The following is a 13816-nucleotide window of genomic DNA, read 5'->3' as shown; positions in this document are numbered from 1 at the left end:
GCTTTGCTTCCTCACGTCGGCAAGAAACCCTGGCGTGCTCTCTGTTTGTCCTTTCCGCAGGAACCATGAAAAAAATATTGAGCAAAGAAAAGAGCATGTTGGAGAGTACGTCATGAAAGTCCTAAATTGGAGGATCAGTGCCAAACCATTTTTCGAGTTGACGCAAGGACATAATAAGGAAGAACAACAGCCGGATAATAGAAAAAACGACTATTGAAGAATGGAGAAGCAAATGGGATAAATAGAAACATCACACTCTTGGTTTGCATATCTTTCTCCCCTCCTTATTTTTCATATGCACAAGTTGTGGCAATGTTAGCATGCTTTCATTTTGTTTTTAGTGTCTGTGTCAAAGGAAACGTTCATCACTTTGAGCTTAATTTCATATGATTAATATTGATGATGTTGTTTATGCCTTATGAAATATGATGGATGTTGCTGCCTTGTTGATTGTTGTATTTAGTTATGCATAGCTCGATAAGTGCTCCTTGAATATGATTTAAAATGAATTAAATACCAGCTAATTTTTGTGGAGGTTTAATGACTTTTATAAGACCCACATAATTCTTGTTGCTCTCCTATTTAAATTTGCTAAAGGCTTGTTTTTTTTCATGAAATAAAATTCTTTTTGCTAGTCACTTCAGTAATAATTCCTGCAAGAGCTCTATCCTATCAAAAGCTATATTTATGCCTTCATGATAAACCTTAGATTGCTAGTTTATATTTTAGATGAATTAGATTAGGATTGATTTCTGTGGTATAAGATTTAGAAGCTGGTCATTCCTTTGTGTAACCATTTCTTGCTTCCTTTCTATCCATGCATCCAACTAAAAACCCAAATATCTTTTTGTGATTACCCTCCTTGACCACAACCCAATATGAGTATGGAATAAATTCTCGACGTCAATTCACAAGATACATTTGCACCTTTTCATGCTAAACGAGATTTGGAGGCCGTCAGCCATGCGCAGAATAAAAATCGAAAAAAAAGAGGCAAGTTAGGGCCAGACCAATTGGTCTGGTGGTTCCCTTCTCTGGAAGCTCTAACTTTTGGCGTGGATGACCACCTAGAAGAATCAAATAATATTTTCTGCAGAAGACCAAAAGATTTTATACTTACGTCAGCAGTCATTTTATTCTCTCTTTCATGCTCGAGGACAAGCATCGTTCAAGCATAGATGGATAGAGTCATCGTATTATCTCTGACTACTGCTGAGTAAGTATTATGTTGCAAAAAGTTTTGAGGAGGTAACAGAAAAAAAAGAAGAAAAAGAAGAAAAATGAGTTGAGAAAAAGAATAAAAGAGCAAAAATAAATAAAGAAAGAAAGATGAAGAAAAATGAGAATAAAAATGCTCCTCGGTTCTTTAAGCTTCATAAGATTTCCAATGCCCTAAAGGATAATCCATACTCATTTTTCAACCATGTGCAATCCGATAATGAGGACTTCATTTGTGTCTCGGGATCATTCATTTTCCACTTGCACATGTCCACCTATCTAAAAAGTATGTGTTCCATTCTCACATGATCCGTGCGCTTGCGGTTCAAATTGGCGTCCTGACAAACCGTTAACAGCCTCACAACACTCTCAGCCTCAAGGACTCAACGTCCTCGTCGAGCTATCAAACCAGTTTACCCATACACTGAGTGGACCACACCTACACTGCAACCTGCTTACGCTTTCGTTCTTGCTTCGCGTAAAAGGGTTAACCCAAGGTTACAATGCTTCCTAACACCGGCTATTTAAGTTGGTCCAGCTCTCACTTGGCTAGCAGTTTAGGACTATCCCATACGTGCTACCTTTGGTGTTTGGCCCGTGGGCCTCACACTTGTTCCCCCAAATTTTCCACTGCCACCGTCAAATTAAATGAAAGGGGAACCAAATGAAGGGTAGCATGGTCACAAAGTGACAACGAGCTCCCCAACTAAATTTTTAGCTAGGGTGAAAAAAAATCTTAAAACGCCAGCGACCTCAAACCAAAACATAAAGAAAGATTACAATGAAATAAAATAGAAAAAAATAGCACAGTTGGTTGCCCATGCAAATTGCATGGAAAAATGTTGTTATTGAACTTTTGTCAACAAAACTAGCAATATTGCTTGATGAGCTTACTCCCTCTGTCCCTTAATATCTGTTGCTGTGGGAAGCGTGCTGGTCAAACTTTTTTAGCTTAACTACATTGGTAGAAAATATTAGCAATAGTTATATTTTTAAATAAATTTATTATGAAAATAGATTCAACGATCTATCTAATGATACTAATCATGTATCATAAATATTAATATATTTTTTATATATTTGATCAAAGTTGATTATATTTGAATTCTCGGGGAGTGAGAACGACTAATAAAAAGGGACAGAGGGAGTACTTTTATTAGGGTAAGAAAATAATTGTAATAAGAAAATAATTGTTGAATGTGTCTATTGAATGCGGAGGCTAGGCACCCCGTTCAATAACTCACCCCTCTCGTTTACAGGAGTGGGATGCGGACCTACACGACGACTAGGGCACATGGTGCCCCCACCTTATCTATTAATCAACTGGTATCTTCAGCTGACAGACCCAAACGGAGAACGCAGAAATCAAACAGAGTTTCGAGTTGTTTAAAACCTTGACGTACCGGGATCCAACGTATCCGATGCAGATGGCATTTATCCTGTATTTGAAATCGCTCGCCAACTTTGTTATTGTCCATGGATGTCCCAACGAGCCGCTGGCCAGGTCAACCGTCAATGCGTACGGATACGTCCCCCTACACCGCCAGTTTGAACTTGACCCGACCCCGCTTTGGCAGGCCGGTCAAGTCAGCACGTACGGTCGTCGGCTCGTCGCCCCGGCCAAACAGGCAGATCGGCCTTGCCCGGCGGAACCCAAAGCCGGATCACGGCGCGCTTGCTGTGGGCTGTGGCTACAGTTTATTTGGCAGTTTCGGGCAGGTGCCGGCGTGCCGCGACCGTTGTGCTGGCTCGGGGAGTCGTGTGCATCCGTGTGATTTTCGCGCAGAAGTACAGAGCCTCTATGAATTTTTTCAGTCACAACTGCAGTACAGTGTGTAGTACACACAAACACACACTACATCCCCACACACCCTAGGCGCACGCTAGACCTATAAACTATACACATATAGCATTCTTCTAAATATCGACGAAATCGCGCAGTGCTTCCTAGGTGACGGTCACGTCACAATTACTATTGTAGCTCCACGCATACATCCACAACCTGTGGAATTAAATTTTTAAGGAATAAATCCCGGTGCAACATCCAAATGGTCCCGGCGGATATCCAACCTGGGTGGGTGTGCTCACCACTGTGAGACTCCACCACTGTGCTATGAGCGTGTCTGCAGCCTCGAGAGATTTGTGGCTTTGTGCGCGCGGCTCGTGCTGGCCTAGCCGACCGGACACTGCTAAAGCAAAAGGATATACTTTGGTACGTCTCGGAATCTAGCATCACATGAGCCATGAGGATTTTCAGTCTGTTGCTTTTGAACGAATCTCATATTTACCGCTTCATATATTAGATGTAATAGCTATATGACGTTAGGGAAGCTTAATTTAGAATAGAATTACATATTACATTTTGAAATGGATGGAGTATTGTACGTCCACCTCTCTCAGCGGGATGCTAGTACCGTTAGCAAGGAGAGAGAGGAAAATTTAAGAGAAAGGAAAGAGAAGCAATATTACGACATAACATGGTATGATCACGCGGCATAAATCGAGATGAAATATGTTCGGGGCCTAAAACACATTGTATCAGTTTGAGGGTACATATCTTATCCGATTTGGGAGAATTCTCCTCTCGCAAAACAAATCATCATCAGCTTCCGATTACGTCTCATCCATGTCACATTGACTAAACGCTCATCACTGTCCGTCTCTTATTTCATCAGTCTGTATATCTCTACGCAGTAGGATATTACTGCAGCAGTCTTGTAACGACTATCTTTTCTTTTTAGACTACTCCCAGATGTCTTACAACATCAGCATGAGATTGAGAGCTACATTTAAATTTGCTATACCCACAACCACAAGGTTTGACGATGTAGAAATGTTAGTAAGAAAACAGTAGCAGCAGCAGAGTACGCACCATCCGGTCCACAGTCCTACGAGAAAAATACAGTATCTGACACGTCACTTCATTCGCCAGAATACCCAGTATATATCTGACTCTGTTCTTTGGTAATACCGGCTAAATGGCTAATATAACTCACCGTCAGTGCGAAGTTCCAACAGAAAACTACCAAGATTCTACACTTCCCTGAATTTAAAACTACGGCATAGTTTTTTTTTACGTGCATAGCACATTTTTTTATTAAGAAGAAGAGAATTACAATGATGCAACTTCTGGAGAGCCCCCGAAGTGCAGAGTTACAAGAACCACCACCGATGACAAGCAACACAGACACAACAACAGAGAAGAAAACCACGGCACCAGCACCACACCATACACGATCTAAGACAACCGATACATGCAGGAGAGAAATACACCAAGGACACACGCACATCACCGACTGCCTAACAAACCGAAGCCTGTGGCGGTAGAGCGAGAGGCCATGCAAGATGATGCCTCAAGGGAGGAAGTGATGCCGACGCCGCCACCTTCCGCTTGTCCCCGGGGAGCAGACCAAGTCTTCACCTAGCAAAAATTAATGGATTTGGAGGCTACAACAACGCCCCCAGCGAGATGAGCTACATCAAAGGACGCAACCGTTGTCGGACCCGGCGAATGCTCGACCAGACTTTCATCAAAGCCCCCCAAACCAACTTCGCACAGTAGACCACCGAATCCTGGAAGATAGCCAATGTGATGGGATGTCAGCGAGCAATCCATGGCGACGACAACGAGGAACAACCGCATGCACAGTAGAGAGGGACCGCCATCATGACGATCAAAAAACGACCATGGAGCGACCAAGAAGCGATTGAAGGGGGAGCATGCGGGCCTGCTAGAGGAGCTCACGCTGGCGAGAAAAAGCGATCTTGGGGAGAATAGAGCACGACCTAGGTGTGGTGGGGTGCGCGGTGGGGGTGAGCAGAGGAGGAGCGCGACTAGGGGAGGAGATGGGGAGGGGTGCGTGGTGGCGGCCACCTGTTAGGGTTCGTGGCGAGCATCCGACGATATGGGTCAGGGGCCCAAGTCGCTGTCGAGCAAGAGACCAGCGAGGACGAGCCCCGAGGGGATCACCGATGAGGACAGCAATCATGGAAGTGACTGGACTACGACCAGAAGGGGAAGGCCTGTAGGCGGCCATCAGAGGCAGCGATGGCGGCCCAGAGGCCTCGCCCACCAACAACCTCGAGGAGGAGGGATGGGAGGGGTAGGGGACTGCAGGGGCGCCGCGGCGGACCGCCCGGGTCGCCGCAGGGGCAGGCACCAAACCAGACCGCCGGAGCGCCACTCGGGCCGAGCAAAAGCGGATCCGGTCAGGGCAGGAGGACCGGAGGTGACCGCACCGTTGCTGGGCTCGCGACAAACCCGGCTGCGTCGAGCCAGGCCGCGCAAAAGCCGGACGAAAGCTTACACCTTGGTGAAGCATGCCCCACCACCGGTCGGGTGGCGACGAGGAGGAGGGGGTGCGGCGGGCAAGATGCGCGGAGAGTGAGGCGCTCGTGCCCCTAGCGCCGCCACCGACCAGAGCTCCCGCCGGCCGTCAGCCCGGGCAGCGGCGGGGGAAGCGGGAGCGGCGGGCGAGCCCAATCGGCGACGCGGCGAGGACGCCCGTGCCGCTAGAGGAGGCGATGCGGGGGTACACCCGACGCCGCCGCCAAACGCCACCGAGCCGAGCCCCCCACTGCACCCAGGCCCCACACCGATTCGTCAGTGGGGACGCTGGATCCACCCGCGGAGGCCGTAGATCCGGGGCCCACCGACCCTCCCCGACTAGGAACCGCCCCCGCCGAAGCATAACCACCGGCCAGGAAACCACGATGAAGGAGCAAAGGAAGAGAGGGAGGGAAGGGCGGGAAGGATGAGGGAGGAGGCTGCCTTCGACCCGGCGGCGGTGGCGGCCACCAAAGCTAGGGTTCGGGGGATGGAGGCACCGGAGCTGCCAACCCCCCCCCCCCCCCCCCCCCCCCCCCCCGGAGTCGCCCAGGGAAGGTAACGCGGGGTTGGGGCACTCCTTGCTCCTACGGCCACTTGATATCAGCTCCATTAGAATGCGGTGCCCATAACCTAGATGGCAGTCTTCCAGTGGAGCGAGCTGAGGACTGGGAGTGTACCCCAGGGCCCAGGCTATCCAATAAGCTTACAAAAAGAAAACGCGATTCAGTTAGCTTGCTACACGGAGCGACCTCGGCGCGACCGATGCGGCAGGATGCCGATACTGTAACGACGGACTGAGGGCTGAGGCTGACCTCTTCCTCAATCGGAAGCCGAAGCAATGAGGAGTGTTCGTTGCAGTCAAATCAAAGGAAATACACAGCAGCAGTAAGCGTTTGATCCGTTCGCTCGGTCTACCGGGTGAGCTCGTCCTACGTCCGGGATGGGCAGCGGATCTCAAAAGTCACGGTGATTTGCATCGTGCGGCAACAGCCAACGAGACCGCGCGAGCGTAACTCCAAAACCGGTGGTCCGGTCACGACACGCTCACCACCTGAGAGAGCCCGGCCGCCCGAGACGATCGGAGACATCAAACCAACAGGAAACGCAATATGAAATTCGTAAATTCTGCCTGGAACAGCGAGGCTCGAGAAATCAGCCGTTGAAACTCGGCTACTCCAGCTAGGAAATAGCTGCTAGTATACGCTAGTACTAGCAGCTATTTTCTATGAGGTAGTACTCAGCCTAAAGGTGTTGTGTTTGGTTCCACGGACTAAAGTTTAGTTCATGTCACATCGAATATTTTGATACTAATTAGAAGTATTAACTATAGACTAATTATAAAACTAATTGCACAGATGGAGACTAATTCGCGAGATGAATCTTAACTTATATTTAGTTCTTCTAATTAGTATCTAAACATTCAATTCGATTTGATACAAACTAAATTTTAGTCCGTGGAACCAAACATCGCCGATAGAGCTAGGACGGTGTCTGCGTTTTCGTGACCGAGCCCCGCAGCTCGTTATGCCCTGTGGATCAGGAAGCACTAGACGACCTTGCCGGACGGGCAAATGAATTGTTTGGACAGCTGCAGTCAGCCATCCGTACGCCACTACCTCACCTGATTCGGGGCCCATGCCGGGAGTCCGGGACGTGAGCGTTTCCTTGGGCCGCCTCGGCCTGGTTCTTCAGGTGGCACCGCAAATGATGGATCATGGATGGCCCGGACCACCCGAAGTGGAACCGTGGAGCGACTTTCGCTACCATATTGGCCACCGCGACTACCTGGAACGTCGTCGGGGTCCTCCAGCTGCCGTCGCTTCCGCTTGTTCGAGGCGGCGGCGTGTCCTGACTCCTGCGTCGCTGGCGCGGGCTGCCGGGCCAAGAGGTTGGCGCTGCGGGTGCCGATAAATCTATCGGGAAGTTGAGGATGTCCTTTCCCTGCCGCCGGCACAGGCGCGGCGACGGACACCCCCGTGCAGGAGTACGGTCTCGGAGCCCACCGCTGCGGTAGTAGTCGGTAGCTGCTGCTGCGGCGGCGGCAGAAACGAGGACACGGGCCGCATCGGAACTCCTTCGTTCACGTTCACGGTCTTGTTATCCTTATTTCTCGTTTACAACTTATACAATGATCAAACTAGGAAATAGCTGCTAGTACTAGCTAGGCCATACGCTCTTGCTTTTGTAAGTACGACCAGTTCAGCATTTTATCAACACGTTACTGGCAGGAACACTTCGATCGAGACGAAGGATTGTGTCCTGTACGTTGCTTCAAACGTAGACGCAGAACACGTCCTGCCAGCTAGGTAGTAGCATCGTACTCCCTCGTCCCTTTTTATCATTGTTCTCGCTCTCTGAAAATTCAAACGTAATCAACTTTGCCTAAATATATATAAAAATATTAATATTTATGATATATAATTAGTATCATTAGATAGATCGTTGAATCTATTTTCATAATAAATTTATTTAAAAATATAAATATTATTAATATTTTCTACCGATGTAGTCAAATTTAAAAAAAATTACCCAGCATGCTTCCTACGACCACAGATATTAAGGAATAGAGAAAGTACGCGATGATCGCATCGACAGACCTGCACTTGCTTGTGCACTAGCCCAGGACTGACCGGAGGCCCCAACAAAATCATCTACCATGTGCGCACACGGTAAAAGCTTTGCGGATCGTGTGGTCGAGATACGTAATCATGCGCCCGTCGATCCCCACCGCGCCCACAATTCCAAGGTCAGTATACCTCTTACTCTCATAATGCTTTCGGCGGTAAGGTGTTGATTATCGTACATAGACAGGTAAGGTCTTCTCCATCAAGAGGGTGTTGATTATCGTACATATGTCTATGGGTCCATGACAGTTCCAAATATAGGGCTGGACACCGAGACGTATCTGATATGGAGACCATGGCGCAGGGCGGCGTAGTCTACATGAAAAGGTAGGAACTAGTTGAGGATTAGGAAAGTACTAACTCTAAGTAGAACTCCTCTAGCGTATCCGACTAGTATTCTTGTAAATCAACCGACCTGTAACTTGCCCCCGACTATATAAGGCGAGGCAGGGACCCCTTCAACGAATTCAATCCAACCAACACACAGGACATAGGGAATTACGCTATTCAACGGCCCGAACCTGTCTAAATCATGTGTCTACGTTTACCTTCAAGTTCCTAATCTCGACGAGCCCCCCAACCAAAACATTACCTCGGGCACCCTCTTTGTAGGTTGCCGGGTCTAAACCCCGACATTGAGCTAGTGAAATCAATATTTTAATCAATGAATAGTGTAAAACCATCCTAGCTAACTCTCGGTGAAGAGCTAAGCTCGCACATCTCCCGATGCTTTCCTCTCTCGCTACGCGAGCCTCGAGATATCCTTTTGAGCTAACTTATTTTTCGTTTTCTCTTTTGCAGTTAGGTCAAACTGTTGGAGACGCCTTAGCGCTAACTGACAGACCTGCCGATCTGTCAGCAGTAGAAGAGTAAACCGTTAAAATATATAAGAGAGATGCTATAATGCAGTTTCCTAGCTTTTCTATGGTTCAGTCAACTTTAGATTAAAAAAACTCCAGTAACGTTGTGCTTGTCTCCATGGACGGTAAGCACGGGTAATTTGAGTCCAAATTACCCCTTCAAATATAACTAAAGTAATGTCATTTGATTTAATTTACCCTTAACATAATTTGTGTTTTTTTTTCTCCATGCACAAATGGAGTCTGAAGTTCAAATTTTGCAAGATGATAGCATACATCATAAGATAAATTTAGAAAAATATATCATTAATTTTTATCATTATTTATTATTATTTTGATAGGGTAGCATATTTAATAATAAAATCCATTCTTGAGATACAAAATTATATAAAAAATAATGATGAAAAGTTATATAAAAAATATAGATTATGATGTCCACTGCCATCATGCAAAGTTTCAAATTAAAATTAAACTTGTGTATGGAGAAAAAAAGATAAATTGTAGTATAGGGTAAGTTGAATCATATAGTATAGTTTAGGGGTAAATTGAACCAAAACATAATTTGAACTTTTTCTTTCTTGAAAAGTAAAGGCGCGCATCCTACCTTTGGTCGATCGTGTGGTAATATTTTTCCGTGCAGGGTGCCATTACTTGACCGGGACCGGAATCCAACCCATCGACGTCGAGAGGAGCTAGCCAGCTTTCTGCAATGCAAGCACAGGACGTTAGTAGCTGGCTTTGAACGTAAACTGTGGAAATCAAACTTATGGAGTAGGAGTATTATGAGTATATCATTATGCCTCAACTTTTCTTACTAGCTGCTGCTACTATTACTAGCTAGCTAAACTGATGCAGCTATGTACGGTAGAATATAGAGGTAAAGTGCAATGCTACTAGTATCCGAAGGCTATTAAAGTTCTGTTTATGACATCATACCTCTACATATTTCTGCTCAGTTAATTGCTTCATTCACCATCAGTTAGTTTACGCCATGCGTGAACAACCACCAGCAGAGAAAATGAGAAATGCATGGACTGCTTCATGTGTCAGAGTCCGACGAGTGTGAGTTGACCGAGAAGAGTGCTGGGCACGTACTGGTACGTCAGGCACCAATAACATATTGCATGCCACCCCGGCAAGTCTGTTGTTGACTCGTGACGTGTTATCGGTTCCGTGCTTGACATATATGTCCGGCTCTAAGCTCGTTAGTCCACGGTCAAGGCTCAACTCAAGAGCTCATCAGTTTAATAATCGTCTTGGAGCGTGAACCAGATCGAGATTACCAGCGGTTGATTACAATTTTTATGGGTCTCGTTATCTTGTCAAGTCCTGGGAAACCGCTAGTAGAATCGAATATTGAGTCACTGACATGTAATAGTGTTGTACTACCTGTTAGCAGGAACAGTGTAGCACTAATCTTCTGGAACAGTGTATCAGGAATAGTGTCCTACTCTGTCTAATTAAACTGAGGTATGCGTGTTCGCCGCATCTGCTGGGAAAACGAAGACTGGTTCAAATTTTCCGATCAATATGTGGGTCGTGCTCCTACGCTAGATATAGATCGCCGGTATCATTAAGAATACACAGTTACACACTACCCAATGTATATGTAGCTAGCTATATTTTTACTCAGAAATAATCTATATGTTTAGCACCGGAATTAAAGTGTTGCAAAATTCGGTATTCTAGAGGAGTTGAACAACTGAATTTTTAGTTACATCATCTCTTTATAGAAATTACATAATGTAACTCTAATATAGCATGGAGTTTCATTTTTCTTTTGTTTAATAGTATGGCACAACAAAGCTTTCGCTGTCTTTTCAAAAGAATAGAGTCCTCAAAAACAATATGAATAGGCAAGCCAACAAAATTATTTTATACCGGCCTTTTTTTTTGTTGCCTAAGTCAATGTCTAGCCTTTTCATTCATATGTCCACTTTCACCCTCATACGGCACTATCTGAAACGTAGGGAAAGACAGCTCCTTATGTACCTGTAGTTGTGGCTTATCTCGATCGTTCATTCCTCTGGCATGATATTTTGGTTTAGTATGCGAGAAGGGAAATACTCATTTCTATCAGCTTGCTGCTGTTGTTGGTTCTTTTTTACGGAATCTGCTGTTGTTGGTTGCCCTATAACATTTTATAGGTCACTCTTCATATAACTTTGCATTTGAAATCCATATAAGTAAGATTACAATTTGTATTTACCAGTGTATGTGTACAATTCATAGTTAGCATCACTGTATCAGATCTTGAGTCAGATGATTGATCGCAAGCGTAAAACCTGATGGCGTAATTGCATATTTTACTATATAGATCAATCCACTTCGTCAATTTAACAAACAATATACAAACTACAAGGAATAGAACCACAATAATTCATTCTTTTATATGAACGCATTAAAAAAAATTGAACTTGAATCAAGTTGGACACTGGTAGGTCACATCGACCGGCACATCATCCTCTTGCTGATTTTTTCACACAAGCATCGAATGATCTACACGTACCTATGTATATCGGCATTTTCATAATTAAGTACTACTATGTCATGTTTGTTTCTTGTCAATTATTTTATCGCGCCGGTTGGCTTGCTTAGGCGTAGGAGGATTAGGCCCGATCCTTGGATTGCAAAGGAAATTAACCGATTTCCTTGGCAATCCAAAAGAATTAGGCCCAGCCCTTGCCTATCCAAACACGGCTAGTCATTTGTTGACAGTCTCAGCCTCTCAATTAACGGTGAGCTGCGGGAACCCCAACGCTGGGTGCGGTGACCGTGGCGAGAGCGGCGGCAGGCCGCCGAGCAACGCCTCCCAGTACTGCTCCCAGCTCTCGCTCGACGGAGTCGCGGGGAGCCACTCGGCACCTGGGGCCTCCTCCGTCGTCGTCGCTGTCACCGTCGACGACGCGGTCGCTGTGGTATCGCCCGTCGACATGGACGAGGGCGAGGTGGTTGACACCTGGGCCGACGACGACGATGCCGTCTCGATCTTCACCGCCTTGTTGACCACAGCGAGCACCTCGACGTCGGATTCCTCCTTCTGCCGCTTCCGCTTGTTCGCCAGGGCGGCCTGCGTCGCAGCCGGAGGCGGCGGCGGCGGCGGCGTCCACAGGTCGGCGCCGCGGGTGCCGATCTCGTTGGGAAAGTTGAGGATGGCCTTGGCGCCGCGCATGCGGAACGCGGCGCGGTCGTAGGCGCGCGCGGCGTCGACGGGCGTGTCGTAGGTGCCGAGCCACACGCGCGAGCCCCGGCGCTTTGGGTCGCGGATCTCCGCCGCGTACTTGCCCCAGGGGCGCTGTCGCACGCCGCGGTACTTGCGGAAGTCGTCATCAAAGGCCGCCGTCGCCGCCGCCGCCGGCACGGGCGCGGTGACGGACTCCGCCCACGCGTACGAGCTCGGGGGCACGGTGATGGTCAGGGGCAGCCTCACGGGGGACGACGGCTCGCTCCCAAACTTAATCATCACCGCAGCCGAAAGCTCCTGCGCCCGGAACGCCGGCGCAGCGGCAGCCGGGGCAGGGGCAGGGCCCATGTACTCGTGCGTCAGGTCTACGTACCCTTGCTGCGGCGGCGGCGGCGGCGGCAAGAACGACGACATGGGCTGGAACTCGGGTTGAGGTTGCAGCACGGGGAAGGTGACGTCGTCTGGAACTCCGGTGCTGTCCACGGGGACACCGCCGTAACCGCCGTCGAACAGGTGCTCGCGGATGAAGTCGATGGCGAAGTCGTCGGAGTCTCCGACGAAGTCCATGTGTTGGGTTCGTCTGGAGCTGTGGAACTGTACGCACTACGGAGCAAGGAGAGAGAGAGCACGAGAGCAACTCTCGATCTGAGGTCTGAGAACAAATCCTGTGGGTGGTGCTTCTACACTTATAGGCAGGCGGAGACGGGCAGAGAGGAGGGACCGATGGAAGAATAGAAGACACCGCAAGCTTAGGGTTTTCCAACCGGGTGAATTTTTTTTACCACCCTTTTAGTGGAGAAGACTCGCTCTAGTCTTTGTGTCGAGATCGCACAGAGATCGCACCATTAATCCTGAGCTCACCGTGTAGTGTTGGATTAGTCGAGGTGGGGGTGAGTGCACGTACGTCTCTAGTTGGGTCTTTCACTCTTTCAGTTTACTGCATCCGTGGTTTTTCGAAGATGGGACATCTGCAATTTGCTCAAGTGGCATTCTAATTTTTTAGGTATTTGATGACTCTTTCAGTTTTTCCATGCTGTGATGATTTATTCAACAGCCTGTACGGCACAATCGCGACATTATTGGACCTGTTCGCTTCAGCTTATTCAGACATTTTTGAGATGTAGCTATTTAAATAGCTATCGCTGCAAAGTTAGGCACATGTATATTTTTTTTTGAAGGAACACTTTTTTTCAAGGAACGGCACATGTATAATAAAAAAAATAAATTATAAGAAAAGGAAGAAATTCAAAATCTCTCAATTGTAGTTTGAGAAATCCTCCTTTCATAGTTTGTTTCGTAATGTCGACTCCAAATGGTCTAATTTCACCATACCAACGTGAATTTAGAGCAACAATATGAGCCTATATTAATCCAACACAGGGAAAGAGAAAACAAATCTCCCTCACACCCATCCACACAAGTGGTTGGAATGTCCAATATACTAATAGTTATTGAAGACTCTTATTTAGGCAACCGCATTAGCCGCACCAGGGGCGGACTCAGAATAAATTCTGACTAAGAGAGCATTTTCAGCAGTTTTCTAATAAATATTTTTCATAACTGAAATATCTCAATATCACTTTCATAGTTATTGGAAGAG

General features: G+C 47.0%; 1 protein-coding gene across 1 annotated transcript; it reads right to left on the bottom strand.

Moving 5' to 3' along the window:
- Positions 1–11352: 11352 nt before the first annotated feature.
- Positions 11353–12935, bottom strand: LOC117865541 (ethylene-responsive transcription factor 6). Its single transcript, XM_034749764.2, has one exon. It carries the CDS (start codon positions 12781–12783, stop codon positions 11761–11763), a length of 1023 nt encoding a protein of 340 aa, XP_034605655.1. The 5' UTR covers positions 12784–12935; the 3' UTR covers positions 11353–11760.
- Positions 12936–13816: the final 881 nt, after the last annotated feature.

The sequence above is a fragment of the Setaria viridis genome, chromosome 7, assembly GCF_005286985.2.
Source record: "Setaria viridis chromosome 7, Setaria_viridis_v4.0, whole genome shotgun sequence".
NCBI classification, from domain to species: domain Eukaryota; kingdom Viridiplantae; phylum Streptophyta; class Magnoliopsida; order Poales; family Poaceae; genus Setaria; species Setaria viridis.
This window is presented reverse-complemented; position numbering and strand designations above follow the sequence as displayed.